Source organism: Macrotis lagotis, chromosome 3, assembly GCF_037893015.1.
Source record: "Macrotis lagotis isolate mMagLag1 chromosome 3, bilby.v1.9.chrom.fasta, whole genome shotgun sequence".
Classification (NCBI taxonomy): Eukaryota; Metazoa; Chordata; class Mammalia; order Peramelemorphia; family Peramelidae; genus Macrotis; species Macrotis lagotis.
In genome coordinates, this window is record NC_133660.1 from 257,292,576 (window position 1) to 257,313,054 (window position 20,479).

The window sequence follows — 20,479 nt, forward strand, 5'->3', positions numbered from 1 at the left end:
AATGAAAAGGGTAACCTCATCATCAATGAAAATGAAGTTAAAGTAATTATTAGGAGCTATTTTTGTATAATTATATGGCACATATATGGCAATATATGGCAATTTAAGTGAAATAGATTAATATTTACAAAAATATAAATTGTCTATACTACAGAAGAGAAAATAGAATACCTAAATAACACAATATTTGAAAAAGAAACTGAACTAGCCATCAATGAACTCCTTAAGAAAAAAATTCCGATGGAAATCAAGTAAATGTCCTTCAATTTGGGAATGGCTTAGCAAACTGTGGTATATGTGTATCATGGAACGCTATTGTTCTATTAGAAACCAGGAGGGATGGGATTTCAGGGAAGCCTGGAGGGATTTGCATGAACTGATGCTGAGTGAGATGAGCAGAACCAGAAAACCACTGTACACCCTAACAGCAACATGGGGTGATGATCAACCTTGATAGACTCACTCATTCCATCAGTGCAACAATCAGAAACAATTTTGGGCTGTCTGCAAAGTAGAATACCATCTGTATCCAGATAAGGAGATGTGGAGTTTGAACAAAGTTCAAGGACTATTCCCTTTAATTTAGAAAAAACAGATTATCTTATTGTCTGAGTTTGTTACCTCTTAGAATTCTTGTCTCTTCTCTAAGGATATGATTTCTCTCTCATTACACCCAATTTGGATCAAGGTACAACATGGAAACAAAATAAAGACTGACAGATTGCTTTCCGTGGGGGGGGGGGGGGGGAAGTAAGATTGGGGGGAAAATTGTAAAACTCAAATAATATCTTTAATAAAAATTAATAAAAAAAGAAAAAATTCTGAGGATCATATGTATTCATAAGTGAATTCTACCAAACATTTAAAAAACAATTAATTCCAATGCTATGTATAAACTATTTGGAAAAATAGTCAAAGAAAGAGTCCTATCAAATTCCTTTTATGCTACAAATATGGTGTTGATTTTGCTGATAGAGCAAAAACAGAAAAAGAAAAATATATATAGGCAAAATTCCCTAATGAATATTGAGGCAACTATTTAAAATAAAATACTAGCAAGGAGATTACAGCAATATATATCAAAAAGATCACACATTATGATCAGGTGGGATTTATATAGTAAGGAAACTACCAGCATAATTGACCACATTAATAACAAAAGCAATAAAAATCACAAGATTATATCAATAGATGTGGAAAACTTTTTTGACAGAATACAGCACTCATTTCTACTAAAAAAAAACAGAAGAAAGCATAGAAATAAAGTTTTCCTTAAAATGATAAATATCTCTCTAAAACCATCAGTAAGCAATATCTATAATGAGGCTAAACTGGATTGAGCACCTGCCCTGGAGTCAGGAGAACCTGAGTTCAAATTGGACCTCAGACACTTAATAATTAGCTAGCTGTGTGGTCTTGGGCAAGCCACTTAACCCCATTGCCTTGCCCCCCCCCAAAAAAAACCTAAAAAAAATGAGGCCAAGCTAGGAATCTTTCTAGTAAGATCAGGGGTGAAGCAAGGATGCCCATTATCATCCTTTTTATTCAATATTGTACTAGGGATTTTAGATATAGCAATAAGAGAAGAAAAAATTGAAGGAAATAGAATAGACAATGAGGAAACAAACTATAACTTTTGCACATGATATAATGATATATTTAGAAAACCAGTTTTAAAAAAACTAGTTTAATAATTAACAACTTTAGTGAAATTTCAGGATATAAAATAAATCCATATAAATTATCAGCTTTTCTATATGTTAGCAACAAAGTCCTGTAGAAAGAGATAGAAAGAGAAAGTCCATTTAAAATAACTGCAGACAATATAAAATTCTTGGGAGTCTACTGCTAAGGGGCAGTTAATTGGTGCAGTTCTGAGTCTGGAATTAGGAACACTCATCTTTCTTAATTAAAGATTTTATTTATTTTGAGTTTTACAATTTTGCCCAATCTTACTTCCCTCCCCCCCCCCCCCAGAAAGCAATTTGTAAGTTTTTACATTGTTTCCATGTTATACATTGATCCAAATTGAACACTCATCTTTCTGAATTCAAATCTGGCCCCATACACTACTGGCTGGTAACCCTGGCTAAGTCATTTAATCCTATTTGTCTCAGTTTCCTTATCTGTAAAAAAGAGCTGGAGGAGAAAATGACTTTTAGACCATTGCCAAGAAAATTCCAAATGGGATCACAGAGTTGGACATGACTGAACAACAGCAATAAAAATTATCTGCCTAGACAAACCCAGAACTATATGCATATAATTACAAAATATTTTTATTCAAATAAAGTCAGAGCTAAACAACTGTAGAAATATTAATTGTTCATTAGGAAAGCCAAACCAATATATTAAAAATGAAAATTCTACCTAAATTAATTTACCTCTTCAGTGCCATAGCAATCAAGCTACCAAGAAATTATTTTATAGAGCTAGAAAAAAATAACAAAATTCAACAGGAAGAACAAAAGGTCAAGATCAAAGTAAGGTCAAAATGAGTACATGATTTAGACATAAAGAGTAATAGCTTAAATAAATTAGGGGAGTATGAAAAATTTTTATCTGTCAGATCTTTGGATAAGGGAAGACAAGAGATAGAGAATCTTACAGGATATAAAATATATATATATATATATATATATATATATATATATGATTGCATAAAATTTTAAAGTTTTTGAAAAAACAAAAACAATCCAGTCAAGATTAGAAGGAAATCAGGAAACTGGAGAGGAAATTTTACAGCATTTCTCTGATAAAGGCCACATTTCTCAAATATACAGAGACTTGAGCCAAATTTATAAAAAAAAGTTTTGAAATAGTTAAAGAATATGATCAGACAGTTTTCAGTCTATTAGTCCCTAGAGGACAGAACTGGAAGCAATGGGTGGAAACTGTAAATAAGTAAACATGGACTTAATCACAGGATAAATTTCTAAACATTCCATAGGTGGAATGGACAGCTGCCTCAGGAAATAATTGACTTTTCATCACAAGTATTCAATCGGAAGCTGGATGGAGCCTTGTTGAGGATGTCGTGAAATGGAGGCTCTTTGAAATCAGGGTCTGTCTTTCTTTTTACTTGTCAATTTGATCTTCATAAAGAGCATATCTGATGATGTCATCTTCATATTTAATAAATAATTTAATAAATAATAGACAATAAAAAGTCAAACAGGTTTGACATTTAAAGATTTTATCCTTACATACTCTTGGGATGACTTGAGATGGCTTAGTCAGGTCTTACGCCAAGCTTTCTCTAAATCTGTTTTCTTTCCACTGCTTCTTGCTATTTCTTTGGATGATACTGCCCATAATTTTCTAGTATCTGAAGAATTTTTTTAAATGAGTTTGTATTCTAAACTGGTGTTGGCCTAGGCTATCAGAGTTCTCCACGTGGAAAGTTCAAATATTTATTGGCTGAGGTTGTTGCTTTTTTTGGCATCTTTCTTATAGCTATTAATTTACATTGGTTAAATTTCTTTAGGAAATTATTATAACCATATTAATGTCCTTTTCTTCATTTATTTGATACTTCTTACACAATATGTTTAGATAGGAAGGAGTTGTTTTAATTGCATGCCATATCTTTCTTATTTCATTCTTTATTTTCTAGCTTTGTATTAATTTTGACTGTTAACATTTCAGTTGATTTGGTATGGTTAATTCAGGAACAATCAAGGAATCAATAATAAATTGTTTCATGTCAGTAAAAATATTATCAATTGCATTGGAAACAAATCAGGTACCATCACCTGGGGAATAGGAATAGTTGAATAAATTATGGTATATGGGTGTAATAAAATATTACTGCATTGTAAGAAATAAAGTGATAGATTTCAAGAAATAATGGAAAACTTTTATGAACTGATGCAAAGTAAAATAGAAGTAAGGAAACAATTTATACAGTAATAATGTAGAGGAAAACAAATTTGAAAGACATTTTTAAAATATTGAATAATGCAAAAAAAACCACAACTCTAGATGCTTCAAATGATGAAGCATACTACTTACCCTCTAACAGTGATATAATGGGCTGGAAGTATATAGAATGAGACATAAATATCTAACATGTCAAATAATTGGATCTATTCTGATGGAGCATATTTACTTGTTACAAGTAAGGTTCCTTATTCTTGCTTATTTGTTTGGTAGGGGAAGTATTAATAATAATGAGCATTTACATAGTGACTTAAAGTTTGCAAAACATTCTATAAATCTAATCTCATTTAATCCTCATAAGAATCCTATGAGATAGGTGTTATAATTATAACTACTTTACAGATATGGAAATTTAATCAGAGAGAAGTTAAGTAATTTGCTCAGGGTCACACAATTGGTAAATATCTGAGGTAGGATTCAAACTCAAATCTTCCTGAATCCAAGTTCAGAAACTAGCACCACCTAACTGCCCTAAATAGTGATGCCAAAAAAGAAAAGAAATAAAAGAGCATTAATGAAACATTTATGAAATACACAGGAGAGAACAGAAGTTCAGAAGGACAGTGACTAGTAGGACAGTGCTGGAATTACTATGTTAAAATCATTAACATATTACTAAGTTAAAAAAATCAGTTTTTGAAAAAGATAGATAAGATTTAAGGTTTGCTCTGCAATCCCCTTTCTGTTCTTGTATGTGAAATGATAATGTTTATTGATGTCTATCAAGTTCATAATTTTATTTTATTTTTTAGCTTTTTGCAAGGCAAATGGGGTTAAGTGGCTTGCCCAAGGCCACACAGCTAGGTAATTATTAAGTGTCTGAGACCAGATTTGGAACCCAGGTACTCCTGACTCCAGGGCCAGTGCTTTATCCACTATGCCACCTAGCCTCCCCCAAGTTCATAATTTTAAAAGTGGGGGGGAAACCTTAACCCTTATGAGTTAGTTACGTTTGGGATAAGTATACATATATTTCATATTTTCTGAGGTGACTTGACCACATTAAAATTTGCTGCACCCAATATCACTACTGGATCTGTATCCTGGAGAGAACATTTAAAAGGGTAAAAATCCCACTTGTATAAAAATATTCATAGCAGCTCTTTTTTATAATAGCAAAGAATTAGAAATTGGGGTAAAATCTATCAATTAGGTAATGGTTGAACAAATTTTCGTATATGTACTGTTCTCTAAAAAATCATGAGGATTGGGATTTCAGAAAAGCCTGGAAAGACTTAAATAAATTGGTACTGAATGAAATGGGCAGAACCAGACAAACATTATGCACAACAGCCACATTGGGAAATGATCAGCTATAATGAACTTGTTCATGTCAGCTGTGCAATAATCAAAGACAATTTTAAAAGACTTGTGATGGAAAATACCATTCATATCCAGAAAAGGAACTATGGAGCTTAAATAACGACCAAAGCTTATTAACTTTATTAACTTTTTAACTTATTAACTTTAATTTTTAAAAGTTGTCTTGTGTATTTTTTTCTCTGTTTTCTTTCTTCTGTTTGAATCTGATTCTTCTTATGATCAATATGGATCTATGTTTGGCATGATTATAAATGTAGAGATTATATCAGATTGCTTTCTGTCAGGGGGAGGGAGAAAAGTGTAAAATTCAAAAACCTTGCAAAAACTACTTGGTAATTTTAGTAAAAATTACTATTGCACGTAGTTGGGAAAACAAATGAATAAAATATTTAAAAAAAAGAAAAAAAACTCCTTGACTCTTTTCTAGAAGAAATAAGGTTCTGTGTGGTCTAAAAATCTCTGGCCTCTCCCATTTGTTATTTTTGAAATATATTTTTCAGTCACACACACACACACCACACACACACACGTTTTCCATTGCCTCCTCTATAGGGCCTGATATAGACATTGATCATCAAAATATATGTTACTTTAATTTGGAGGGTCTTATCAAGCTTGGCTTCCAAGGGGAAGAGGTAGGAAAAAATCAATGAATAACTTGACTTATCAAGAAAAGATAGCATGCCATGTGTGAGAAATGGCAAGAAGGCCAGAATGGCTAGGGCTTAGACTACACCAAATGGAGTAATCTTTTTTGTTGTTCCAACTTTAAATAAGAGAGACAGAAAAAGGCAATTTCCATATACAAATTACAAGGATATACAGTATGCAAATTAGGATGGAAGCAATTTATCCTTGTTTAGTCCTTTGTAATTATTCATTCATGTTTATCTTTTTATGTTTCTCTTGAATCCTCTGTTTGCATTTTAGAGTTTCTATACAGCTCTGGTCTTGGGAGTAATTGAAAATCCTCTATTTCATTAAATAGCCAATTTTCCTCCCTGGAGGATTATGCTCAATTTTGCTGGGTAAGTTATTCTTGGCTATAGCTAGATGGTACAGTGGATAGACACCAGGCCTGGAGTCAGGTTTGAGTTCAAATTCAGCCTCAACCTCAGGCACTACTAGTTGTGTGACCTTGGGCAAATCACTTAATCCTGACTGCCTCACATCCAAGGCCATCTCTTAATTGTCCTAATTTATATCTGGCCATTGGACCAGATGGCCCTGGAGGAGAAAGTGAGGCTGATGACTTAGAAGTCTCACTCCCTCACTCAAATCCAATTCCCATGCATCACCTCCCTGATGTTGTGGTCTTTTTCAAGAATGAAGGACTAACATCATCGTAGTCATGAGTCTATATCCTTTGCCTTCTGGAATACTGGAATGTATTCTAAGCTCCCCTCTTTTTAGTAATAATAATGTGTTGTTTTTGTGTGTGTGTGTGTTTTTTTTTGTTTTTTTTTTTTTTTTAGTTTTTTGCAAGGCAATGGGGTTAAATAGCTAGGTAATTATTAAGTGTCTGAGGCCAGATTTAAACTTCTGACTCCAGGGCTGGTGCTCTATCCATTGTGCCCCCTAGCCACCCCCAATAATAATGTTTTGTCCTTCATTTTCTTTTGTTTTTCTTTTCTTTTAGTTTAGTTTTTGGAAGGCAAGGGGGTTAAGTGGCTTGCCCAAGGCTAGGTAATTATTAAGTGACTGAGGTTGGATTTGAACTCAGGTCCTCCTGACTCCAGGGCTGGTGCTCTATCCCCTGTGGCACCTAGCCACCCCAGAATCTGACGTGTCTGAAGTTGGGTTTGAACTCCTGTTCTCCTGAATCCAAGGCCAGTGTTCTATCCACTGCACCATCTAGCTGCCCCTTCCTCTTTTTAGTGATGATTACCAAATAGTATGATTCTGATTGAGGCTCCTCAACATTTAAATTTTTTTCTCTGGATGTTTGCAGTAGTTTTCTTTCAGCTGGAACTTTTGAATTTTGACAATGAAAACTCCTAGTTGTTTTCACTTTGGAATTTCAGTGAATTCTATTTCATCTTGTCCTCCTCTGGTTCTGAGGATCTGGGCACTATTTTAAGATTTCTTGAACCTAATCTTTTTTTTTTTTTTTTAGGTTTTTGCAAGGCAAATGGAGTTAAGTGGCTTGCCCAAAGGCCACACAGCTAGGTAATTATTAAGTGTCTGAGATCAGATTTGAACCCAGGTACTCCTGACTCCAAGGCCCATGTTTTATCCACTATGCCACCTAGCCCCCCCTGAACCTAATCTTAAACTATAATTGGGATAACCCAGTACTCGGTACCAAGAAAGCAAAAGCAGGGATTATTTTATGTCTTTTTTGTATCCCTGGTGCTTTGCACAGTGCCCAGGACATATCAGGCACTTATTAAATGTTTCTGAAGAAGAAAATAGCAAATCAATCTTTTTGCCAAGAAATGACAAAACACACAATTAATATTTTTTGATTGGTCCCTGTCCCCAGTATCCTCAGAACTCTCTACATTGATCTGGTTGAAAATGACTCACTGGAACTTTTTTCCTTGGATTTCCCCAAGTAGGATTCATCTGGCCATCTTTTCTAGATTTGTTTGAAGAAGGATTTTTTTGGGGGGGGATGGTGAGCTCATTCTACTTCTTTGTGCTATTCCTCTATTTTGATATTAGATCTCCAATAGCAAATACAGTGCTTTGCCCATTTAATTGTATTCAATTGAATTTTCATTCTACTTTCCTGATTTAGGCCTTATTAAAATTTATTTTATTGCCTGCCATCCTTATAGTTTCCCTATCCCATTTGGTAGAGCAGAGATAAGGGGTGGGATGGGGGGTGTTGGGAGAAGACAGATCCTCACTTCCAGTTCATAATACACTTTCCCTACACATTCCCATCTCATAATCTTTCCACATTTCTGGACACAGCCCCCTCACTTCCTTTCTTTTTTCAACACCCAGAAGCATGGTAAATGCCAAGCTGGAGGGAACTCAGGTTAGGGGAGAAGGTTTTTGTTCTTTTGCAAATCTGACTCCTTTTGTTGTCATTGTTGGGAGTATGGGAGTAAGATTTCTATTTCATTGTCCAGGTAGAGTGGTCCAGAAGGGGCCGGCAAAGGTTACTTAATTTCACATGCAAAAGTGAAAATTTGGTTGGGTACATCTAAAATATAATGTGTAAGGAATGGATTGCTCACTTATTTAAAGGAAGACCTGGATTTTTGATGTTCTATAGGGTAAACCCTAGAAGGGATCACTTTGATTATGAAACTACAGTTGAGAGTTCTGGAATGTTTGGCAAGAATTGCCAGTAGTTTTTGCAAAGATTTTTTGGAGGGATTAATGTGCTAATGTTGTTGCCATCTGTTGGTGCCTCTGTGTTGAAAATCTTAATATATGATTAGGCTTCTTTTGTGGAAAATGAGTAATTTTCACAGGCAAAAAAAGTCAAACCAAGTCAATGAGCATGTATTAAGCACCTACTTTGCCAAGAAAAAGGCAAAACAGTCCTTGCTCTCAGAGTTAATCATATACAATATACATTGAAGATATACTCACAGGCACTAAGAGAACCAGGGAAGCCCTCTAAAATATGTAGAAAATGGGATTTGACTGCTGCGAGGGACTTCCATGTTAAAAAATCCCCTCTACCCATGCACATTGGCAGCTTCTCTTGTAATCTTAAGAGAGATTCCTAGAGAAGTGAGGCTAAATGGCTTGGCCAGAGTCAGAGGCAGGCTACGAATGAACCCAGGACTAGCTTTCTGTATGCCACCTACAAGATACTGCAGGAATTTCCTCAGTGTCTCCCCGTCCTCCCCTTCTCTGTCCGTCCGTCCGTCTGCTCTCCAGGGGTCACACACCATGTAAGCACGTGCAGTGGGCAAGCTTTCCGTCCGTCCGTCTGCTCTTGCTTCAGCTGTGTGGGCATCCCGGGCACAGTCCCGGGCACAGCCCTGGGCCGGGGCCACCACCAGCACCTCGGGACCCGCCGGGCCCCCCACAGTGAGATGTTTTCCATCAGTCAGCCAGAGGCAGGGGCTGCTATTGTCATGGAGATTGGCCCCTCGGCCCTAGATCTGGGGAATTCCTGCCCGGGGACAGGCTGCTTTTCAAAGGCACCTGGGGGGGTCCCCGCGGTCCCCCACTTGGGGATTCATTTGTAAATGGCAGCGCCGCGCTCCCTCGGGCCCCGCCAGCCGGCTCCGGTCCACCCAGGTGCAAATGGACTTGCAAAACGGGGGCCCGGGAACAAAAGGAAGGAGGCGCCAGGGAGGGGCGGGCTGGGAGCCAGCACAGCCCCAGAGGCCTGGGCCCGGGGCAACGAGGGGGCCGGGCCCCGGACACCGGCGCGGGGAGGGGGCCCGCTCCGGGAGGGGCGGCTCGCCCCAGGCGTGCGCGCCCCCGCGGCGCCGCGCGCTCCGCCCGGCCCGGCCCCGCCGCCCCGGCCCCGCCGCCCCGGGCCCCGCCGCCCCGCGCCGGCCCAGGCCGGAGAGCCGCCCGGCCGAGGGGCGTGGCGGCGCGGGGGCGGCGCGCGTGCGCGGGCGGGCGGGGCCGGGGCGGGCGCGGGGGCGGGGGCGGGCGGGCGCGCGGGGGGCGGTGCATCCTGGGAAATCCAGCAACATGGGGAGAAGCGGCGGCTCCTGCTCCTCCTGCTGCCGCCGCCGCCGCCGCCGCGGGTCCGGGCCGCCGCCGCCGCCGCTGCCGCCGCCGCCGCCGCCGCCGCCGTCGCCGCGCCCCTGAGCGAGCCGGGCCGGGCCGGGCCCCGCCAGCATGTGAGGGCGGCCCCCGGCGCCCGCAGCCTCGCCTCGCCTCGCCTCCCCTCCCCGCCCGGGCCCCCGCGGCCCCGCTATGGACAGGACCTACCCGAGCCCGGCCTTCGCGGAGCCGCCGCCGCTCGGGCCGCCCGCGCCCCCCGCCGCCGCCGCCGCCGCCGCCGCCGCGCCCCCCGCCGCGGCCCAGCCCCCCGCGCCCGCGCCCGCCCCGGGCCCGGCCTGGGCCTACGAGCCCCGGGGGCTGGCGGGGGGCGGCGGCGGCGGCGGCGGGGCGGGCGGCGGGGCGGGCGGCGGCGGCGGCGGGGGCAGCCCGAGCCCGAGCCGCGGCCTGGGCGGCGGCGGCGGCGGCAGCGGCGGCGGCGGCGGCGGCGGCCTCAAGGCCAGGTAAGGAGGCGCGCGGCGTCCGGCCCGGCCCGGGGCCCATTGTTGTGGGCGCCCGGCGGGCCCGCCCTCGAGCCGGGGCGCGGGGTCCGGAGCGGAGCGGGGCGGCGGGGCGGGCCCGGGACAATGCGCCTGGGCCGGGGCCGCCGGGCCCGAGCTGCCGCTGCCCGCGGGCTCCTGCGGCGCGGCCCGGCCCGGCCCGGGGCCGCTGCTTTGTGCGCCTCGGTCACAAAGTAAAGTGAGGGGCTCGCAGGGCGCCGATCCACGGCACAATTTCTGCAAGTTTTCCGTTAGCGGGCCTGAACTCTTTCCCATTTTAACCGGAGCTTGAAACTCGTTTCTACTTTTGACATTTTTTTCCTGCACAATCTCATAACCTGGCACGTTCTAGTTGTGAACCTGTTTTTGAAAGGATTTTTTGCTTAATGGGTCGTTTAAAACTGCCCCCTCCCTTTGATGCGCGTGTGCAGGGGCTTGCTGGCTTCTGCGCGATGTGCGCGTCTGGGGCTGCGGAGTCGCGGCAGACGCGGATAGTGGAGCCTTTCTTTCCCGGCTTTGTTAGAATGTCTCACCTTAGCGGCGGGCCATCTGTGCGGGGCTCTGCAGCCTCCTGGATCCTCGCACCTCATTGCATCGTTTTGGGGGGTGGGACCCTCACTCCTGGAGAGTTTTCTATTCTAGATTTACTATAACTTAATTTTAGGAATGAAATGGATATTCCTTAACCTTTGTGCTTCCTTATTAACTTTTTTCGAAAGCCTGTGTCCTATTTGACAGAAGGGACTGTGTGAAGATTTCTGTGGAGATTGCAAATTAGCACCAGTTGTAATGATGTAATATGGATACTTATCCACGAGGAATCAGATTATCTATCCCTTGTTTCCCACAAGTCACAAAACAGCTGACAGATGGTAATGATAGACAATTGTTATCATTCTGGGATATAACAACTTTATATCCTGAAATATGACATTTTGAGACAGTTTGGGAAACAGTGGAGCATCAAATTACATTTTGTCTCAAATAGCCGCCCCAGTATAAAATGCTGCATATTTTAATCATGGAAAATTAAAGGGCTAATTGAGAAGCCAGCCTCTTTTTTATTTTTATTTATTTTTTTAATTAAAGATATTATTTGAGTTCTCCAATTTTCCAGCCTCTTTTTTTAAAAATGGAGACTTGGATAGACCTGAAAAGTTCAAGAGGAAGACTTGGCTACATACTAAAGTTCACCTAATTGAGCTTGGACCGACTAGCAGGTTTTAGATGTTGGAATTAAGATTTTAGGTAAATTGGCCACACTGCCTTTCCTACACTCAGGTAAAAGTGGGATATTGAAATATTTGATGTATTGGGAATTTTTAGTGCCTTAGTAGTTTTAAAGAGGCAAAGTAGGTATTAAACCAGCTGCATTCCGTTCTGATATTTGTATTTTGTGTGAGTCGGGAAGTAATAGGTCGAGTTTGCTTAGGTAATGAAAGATGATGTATTTTTATTTGAATGTACACTACACAGTGGGGTTGAGTGGAAATGATTTGTTTCAGATCAGATTTACATTTGTTTCCTGCCTCCCTGTACTGCAAAACGTTCCTGCCCATCTTTTTTGATGCTAAAGAATATTTTTTTTCCAAAGTTCAATGTAAGTAGTGTGGTTTAAAAAACTGGAAAACCTCCTTTGTAAGAAGTTTATTCAGATCCAAGTCTTGTGAAAAGTACTGATATGATTTTCCTTAACACATGTATGAACAGATCCTAACTTACAGGTTATGTTCTAACATTTAATTTAGTTGTTTGTAAGTAATTTTTCCCACAAAAAGTTTGTAAGTGATGATTTAAGTTTCCAGGAAAGCTTACAAATGCCCATTTAACCTATAATGTACACAATCTAGTGGTAACTAATGACCATTTATGCTAACACTTGGGAAAATATTCTAAATACCAACTTAAGGCACAGAAGACCACATTTCTTGATATTGTCCTCATTGTAGATATGGGGACTCCTTTCAGTTAACAGGCCTTCGGAATTTGGGACTGGAATTCAAGATGCCTAAGAGTTATTTTGATGTGGAGTTAAATTGTTAAATTAATGGTAGTAAGTAAAAATGAGGAAATAAGGGAGAGGCCAAGAGGATTGAGGGTTCCTAAGTGTGGTAAAGAAAAGATCTTGGGAGCTTTCGGGGGGGGGGGGGCAGGGGGATTTGGGGGATCTTATAAGTAGCAGCAACAAGAAGTTCCTTAGGATGTGCATTTCCACCCTTTCTGTGAAGGATGTTTAAGTGAGCATTGACTTGGAAGATAACACTCACCTCTACAAAGATTCCATCTCTCCTTATCTACTAGCTCTTTCCCCTGCTGCCCACAAATATGTCCTTGTCTCCCTTAGTCTTTTAAAAAGCCTTTACCTGACCCTACCATCTCCTCAAACGATATCTTTTTCCTTTTCTTGACTTATCTTCTAAGAAAATAAGTCACTTCTCAATCTGACATCCAAACTCATCGTTCAACTGTAATTGCTCTTCAAAGTTATCAATGATCTTTTAATTGCCAAATCAGCTGACACTTTCATGGTCCTCATCCTTCTTAACTTTTCTGCAGTATTGACATCGCTAAACCATGCCTTTTTCCTGCATCTGGATCCCTCCTGATTGTTATCATCTCATTCTAGCCCCTCCTTAGTTTTTTTTTTTTTTGACTGACATCCATCATGCATATCCCACCCAGGTCCTGTCATAGGGCTTCTTTTCTCCCCTCTCCACTTGTGTCCATGACCACATCAGCTCCCATGGGTTCAATTATCATCTTTATTGCTGATGAGCCCAAGCTTTCTGTAGCCTTGCAAATCCTGCATTCCCAACTATTGGACATTTTCCAATTGGATTTCTTCTAGGCATCTTCATCTCACCATATCCAAAGCAGAACTCATATTTTCCTCAAAGACCTCCCTTTTTTCCAAATTCCTTTATTTCTGATGAAGGTGCCATTCTTCTTCCAGTCACCACCCAATTTCACAACTTTGCTGTCATTCTCAACTCTTCCCTCTCACCTTCCCCTAATCCAGTTAGTTGCCAGTCTTGTCAGTTCTACCTCCTTAACATTTCTTATTTTGTCTCTTTTGTCCACTTAAAAATATCACTTTAGTGCAGGCTTTTATTTTTCTCCTAGATTGTAGCTATTTAATTGTCCTCCTTCCCTATTCATCTATTTTACTGCCAAATTGATAATTTTAAAACACAGGGCTGACCGTGTCATTCCTCAGTGCAAGAGACTGCAGTGGCTTCTTATTTATTGCCTCTGTGATTAAATACAAATTTCTCTAACTCATCTCTGGTGCCACCCTTCTACCAGGTCCTGACTAGAGCTTTCTTTCCCACTCCCCACTTGGTATTTACTTAGGTGTGTTTATTGCTGTTTCCCTCCAATGAAGTATAAACCCTTCAGGTAGGGACTATTTCACTTTCATCTTTGAATCCAGAGCCCCTAGTATTGTCCTGAGCACATGGCAGGCACTTGTTTAAAAAACAAATTTAAACTTGGGTACCTGGAGTAGAGAAGATGGGGGAAATCATGGCATTTCCTCAATATGCTTTTAGACGCAGTGTGCAAGTCAGATCCTAGAAGCTGTCTGTCTCCACCAGCACCTTGAATTACAGATCAGAAAATCAAAGCATAGGACGTTTGAGTGACTTGTCCAAAGTTAGACAGTCTGTCAACAAACATTTTATTATTTTTTTTCCAAAGATTTTATTTATTTTGAGTTTTACAATTTCCCCCCCAATCTTGCTTCCCTCCCCCAACCCCCCACAGAAGGCAATTTGCCAGTCTTTATATGGTTTCTATGGTATACATTGATCCAAATTGAATGTGATGAGAGAGAAATCATATCTTTAAGGAAGAAAAGTAAAGTATAAGAGATATTAAAATTACATAATAAGATAATGGGTTTTTTTCCTAAATTGAAGTTAATAGTCCTTGAACTTTGTTCAAACTCCACAATTCTTTCTCTGGATACAGATGGTATTCTCCTTTGCAGAGAACCCCAAATTGTCCCTGATTGTTGCACTGATGGAATGAGCGAGTCCATCAAGGTTGATCATCACCCCCATGTTGCTGTTAGGGTGTACAGTGTTTTTCTGGTTCTGCTCGTCTCACTCAGCATCAGTTCATGCAAATCCCTCCAGGCTTCCCTGACATCCCATCCCTCCTGGTTTCTAATAGAACAGTAGTGTTCCATGACATACATATACCACAGTTTGCTAAGCCATTTCCCAATGGAAGGACATTTATTTGATTTTCAATTCTTTGCCACCACAAACAGGGCTGCTAATGAATATTTTTGTACAAGTAATGTTTTTACCCTTTTTTATCATCTCTTCAGGGTATAGACTCAGTAGTGGTATTGCTGGATCAAAGGGTATGCACATTTTTGTTGCCCTTTGGCTGTAATTCCAAATTTCTCTCCAGAAAGGTTGGATGAGTTCACAGCTCCACCAAAAATGTATTAGTGTCCCAGATTTCCCACAACCCTTCCAACATTGATCATTGTCCTTTTTGGTCATATTGGCTAGTCTTCAAAGGTGTGAGATGGTATCTCAGAGATGCTTTAATTTGCATTTCTCTAATAAGTAATGATTTAGAGCAATTTTTCATATGACTACGGATTGCTTTATCTCATCTGTAAATTGCCTTTGCATATCCTTTAACCATTTGTCAATTGGGGAATGGCTTGTTTTTTAAAAAATTTTTACTATTAACTTTGTGCTAGGCACTGTGTTAAAGTCCTGAAGAAAATAGTTTCTGTCTTTTATGTTGAATAACTAGGTACCTGGAAGATAAAAGAATGGATGGAAAGTAATTTCAGAAGGGAAGATGCTGGTGGCTGGGAGGACCAGGGAGAGAGAAAGGGAAACTCCAGTGAGATAGACTAGGTATGGAGGACAGCCTGGAGGTAGCATGGCCTGGGTGATCACCAGCAAGGAGGCATTTTACGGGAAATCAAAGAGTAAGGCAATTATGAAGCTAGGAAGAGAGACTATATTTATTGTGAGTGACTTTTTTTTTTAAGTTTTTGCAAGGCAGTGGGGTTAAGTGGCTTGCCCACGGCCACACAGCTAGGTAATTATTATTAAGTGACTGAGGCTGGATTTGAACCCAGGTCCTCCTGACTCCAGGACCGGGGCTCTATCCACTGCACCACCTAGCTGCCCCTATTGTGAGGAACTTTAAAAACCACATTGCATTTTGTATTTGGTCTTGGAAATACAGGAAGCCCCTGGATGTGCCCAGACCCAAGCTTTAGGAAAATCACCTTGCCAATTCACCTTAACGGGTCCATCTTGGAGCTGTTATCCTCTAGTTCTCTCTTTTGTGGCTAAATTTGTCAGGAAAGCCATCTATAACTGCTTCCAGTCCCCCTTGTCTTACTCTTTTCAGCTCTGGAGTCAGGCTTCCATCCTCATCACTCAACTGAAATTGCTCTCTTCCAAGTTATTGGTGATCTCTTAATTACCAAATCCAGTGACTTTCTTGATCCTCATTTTTTTTTTTGCCCCTTCTCCAGTGTTTGACACTGATTATTTCTAGATATTCTTTCGTTCTTACTTTGAGGTTTGTTTGTTTTTTTAATTTAAGGCAATGGGGTTAAGTGACTTGCCCAATGTCACACAGCTAGGCAGTTATTAAGTGTATGAGGTCACATTTGAACTCAGGAACTCCTGACTCCCGGGCTAGTGCTCCACTGCATCACCTTGCTGCTCCTTGCTTTGGGGTTTTGTTTCTCTTTTCCTGTTTTAAATACTGGTACTCTCTCTCTTCATTCTCCCCCTTGTCTGACGGCTTCTTCTCAGCTCTCTAGATCCTCATCCAGGTCTGTTTATCGATCCCTATCTCTCTCCTGACCTTTCGACTGACATCACAATTCACCTCATACATCTACTCAATATTCCCCTTTTCTCATAGAGCAGCCCTTCTGGGGCTGTCCCCCCCCCCCCTTGTCTAATGGCTTCTTCTCAGCTCTCTAGATCTTCATCCAAGTCTGTTTATCCATCCCTACCTCTCTCCTGATGTTGAGATGGACAGCACAATTCACCTCATACATCTTGAAGTCAACATTCCCCCTCCACGTCCTTCTTTATGAGCAACCTTTCTAGGGCTGGGTTTCAATATCTCCTGCCTTCTAGTCATTTCTCAGGCCTAGGCCTGACCCAGTCCAGGCTGTGCACCACCCTGCAGCTAAAGTAACCTTCCTCAAGTTAAAGACTGGCCTCGAATTCTGCCGACTGTAAGATGTCACATTTGTATGTAGTGTTTGCATGGTGCTTCCCTCCTCAGAATGTAGACTCCTTTCTTTGTATTCCCCAATTCTCAGTACCATAGGAAAGGCTAACGGAGTGTCTGTAGAGAATCTATCAGTGAGGAAAGGTGGCCTGGAGCCTGTCAGAGGCTGTGGTCAGAAGCCTAGGGTGATGGTTGTGTAAATGGAAAGAGTATAGTAGAGAGATGTTGTGGAGGTAGAAATGACAGCCTTGACATGGTATTGTTATATGGACTAGGTTTGAGAGTTAGTTTGGTTGACTGGTAGCATGATGATGTCTTTGGTAACAGGGAAGCTTGGGAAGAGGTGTGTGGGGGGGTATAATGAGTTTTGTTTTGTATGGTTGAGTTTGAGGTCTAAGGCAATTTGTGCTGTGAGCCTGGAGGTCTGAAGAGAGTATTGGGGATAGAGATAAGAGATTTGGGGATCATTTGCATAGAGGTGATAACTAACCTCTTTGGAGTTAATGATCCAGCCACCTGGATGAAGAACACTGATATGGAATGGTGAGACAGGTGGGGGAACCAAGAGAGAACAGGGTCATGAAAACTAGAACAGATTATGTGGGAGGAGTTGGGACACAACGCTTTCAAATGTTGGTCAAAAACAGGTCAAGAATGATAAGGTTGGAGAAAAGGTAAATAAGATATCATTTGTGATTATGGAGAGGAGTTTGATTTGAAAGAAGAAGTCATGAGTTTGGAGAAGTGGAGGCAGTAGACCGTTTTCTCAAGTGCAACAAAGATATAGGTTACAACAAAGATACCAGAAATGTAGGATCTAGTGAGAGGTTTTTTTAAAGTTGGAAGAGACATGAGAGTGGTTTGTAGGTAATAGGGAAAGAGCCAGTGAATACAGAGGGTGAAATGAAGATTAATAACAGGGAATGGATAATAGGATAAGACAATCTGGGAGAAAAGAGGAAGGGATGGGGTCAAGAATGCTAGTAGAGGGGTTTGCCTTGGCAAGGAGAAGATCCTCCTCTTCATGAAAGGCAGACGTGAAGGAAAAAATAGTGGAGGAACTTGTTGGAGTGATTTGAGTTGAGAAAGAAGGGAGAGTCAAAAATTTCAGTTGTGTTTTTTTTTTTTAATTTAAGCAGTGGGATTAAGTGACTTGCCCAGGGTCACACAGCTAGGTAATTATTAAGTGTCTGGGGTCACATTTGAACTCTGGTCCTCCTGACTCCAGGACTGGTGCTGTATTTGCCGTGCCACCTAGCTGCCCCCAATTTCAGTTTTTTCCAGTGAAGTTTGAGGCAAGATCCTTCTCCAAGGGAGTGCAGAAGGTAATGCCTTTAGAAGTTTGAGGAGGGATGACTAGCCTAAGTGGTAAGAGATTGCCTTTCTGTAAGGACCCTGTTGAGATTATGTCACATAAATATATATGGGATCCAGTCAACACAATTTCATCACTTTTCTCAACAATATTCAGCACTCCATAAATAGTGGAGGTCATGTAGGTAGTAAAGCATCAAGGGAAGGACTTGAACTGAAGGCCCTTTAATTCCAGAGCCAGAAGGTCTTAGAAGTGCCAAAGTGCTAATGGATTGTACATAATTAGAAACATTCTGTTAAATCACTAAATCAGTCAATAATTCTTTGATTTCTTGTTTCCAACTGACTTGTTTATAAGGCTTCTTTATACTCATGCTCAGATATTATGTAGGTTACCTGGCCAGAATTTACTGTTTTATTTAAGCATATTTACAAGAATTTTAGGTGAATTCTAAAATGAGCTTGTATCATATCTCACTGTGGTTTTCATGGATTCAAGGATTGATTGTAGTTTTCTGTATATTTGTTTTTATATATGGATATGAGGTTATCTAGTAAAGCAGAATATCAGTCTTTAATCATTCTTCCTTATATTTGGGGCAACTAAACTTGGGAAACATCCTAGATATTAACTTCTATCATGTGCTAATTTTTAAAAAGCTGTATTATATGATCTAGTACTGAAAACTTTGCTCTACTGCACTGATACGTTAAAATGATTCTGTTTATCAATGGGTTCTTGAAATTTATATTCAAAGAATGCAAACTTGAGTGGTTCTACAATCTGGAGAGACTTTGAGTTCAGGTCCAGCATTGAACTTGGTCATCTGTGAACCAACCTCTCTTTAATTGCCAGAGACTGGTCTCCAGTAGGGTGGCCAACAATGGATATTTATCTCTGGCCAGAGGACACTCACCAAGAATTGTGAAGGGGTACCCATCATAGAACTTATGAATTATTGATACTGAGGATAGTGTTTCACTAGATTTCTCTTTTTGAGTAACCGAGAAGAAATATTATTAGGTGATCAGTTGACACTTAAAGATTGTTTTGGTCTTAAAGTGCTAAAAACTTAATTGTAAAAAGACTTTTTTCCCCTCTCTTTGCCTGAAAATCCTTTTAGTTGGAGGTTGAGGTATCCTTCATTGTCCATCCTGACCTTCAGTGATCCAAAATGATGCAGATTTAGGGCCCGAAGATTTTTTTTATTAGATTATTTATAGATAGCAATCAAGTTAGTCTTTAAGAATTTTAAATTTTGAAGTTGTAAAAAAAAATCATCAGGTATGTTGGTAAGTTCAGTCCTGCCTCTTGTCTACTTTTTTTTGTGGGGAGGGGAGTATGGAGGTGTACTCTTTCTTCATATTAATGTTCCACCATCTCTTGAGTCTGGGCATTTTTTTCTGACTGCTCCCAGGGCCTGGAATGCCTATTTCTTTTCATTTCTGCCTATTTCTTTTCATTTCTGCCTCCTGGCTTCCCGGTGCTTCTTGCAGGAAGTCCTCTTCATTCTAATTACTAAACAGAGGTTGTTTGTAAATATTTATTTTCTTGTTGTCTTTTCTCTTACATTGTGAGGGCAGGGACTATCTTGCCTTTCTCTTTATGTCATTAGAGCTTAGCAGAGTGCCTGGCAAATAGTAGGCATTTAATAAATGCTTAACAACTGACTACAAAGAAGTATTTTAGTAGTAGAACATCCTCCTAGAGAAACATTTCGGTTGGACTATTTCAGCAAATATTAAACTCTAAGGTAGGAAAAAATGGAATAATCCCTATTCTCAATTTAATATTATATTCAATTTCTTTAGTAAACTCTAAACTTCTGTGGAAAGCAAACCCTAAATTATTAAGTAGAGACCTTGCTTGTTGACTTTTTATTTTAGACCTGGTATGATAATGAATTTTTCTGAATGCTTAGTTAGCTAGGCATGAAGGATGAAGAATTTCCCTTGATTTATTGAATTTGAGATGGTAGGATATTTTCTAGGTCTTCAGAACTTGAAACTTCTATTTAGGGAATATGTTAAATTTGGCAATTATTTTTGCAAACTGTTGAATCAATGAGAGTAGACAAGATTTTCAAGAAAGAGAATGTAAAGACAAGAGTCAGGGCTTACAAGGACTAAACTTTAGAATAAGGATTTTAACTTTTTTTTGTCTCATGGGCCCCTTTGGCAGTAGGTGAATCCCCCTGTATCCCTTCTCAGAAAAATTTTAGATGCATAAATAAATATATTTTATTGCAAATATATTTAGATGCAAAAATAAAATATAAAAGAAACTTATACTGAAATAAATACTTGGATTTTTTCCCCCTCATTCAAGTTCTTAGAATTCCTGAAATCCTTAGTTAAAAACTTTAGGGACTTACCCTCCCAATGGAGATAGGAGGAAGAAAAGGAAGTTGTGCTGCTTGTGAAGGATGAATTAGGTTGGAAGAGAAAACAGGTTCTAGAAGCCAATGGAAAATTTC

The 20,479-nt window shown here is 40.5% G+C and overlaps 1 protein-coding gene across 1 annotated transcript in view; it reads left to right on the top strand.

The window, feature by feature from the left end:
* The first annotated feature begins 10,095 nt into the window (after window positions 1-10,095).
* QSER1 (glutamine and serine rich 1) overlaps window positions 10,096-20,479 on the top strand; it is a 101,948-nt gene continuing 91,564 nt past the window's right edge. The window contains exon 1 of the mRNA XM_074230435.1: window positions 10,096-10,418. Within this exon, the coding sequence (XP_074086536.1) occupies window positions 10,111-10,418 (308 nt within the window). The 5' untranslated portion in view covers window positions 10,096-10,110. The remainder of the gene's footprint in view (window positions 10,419-20,479) is intronic.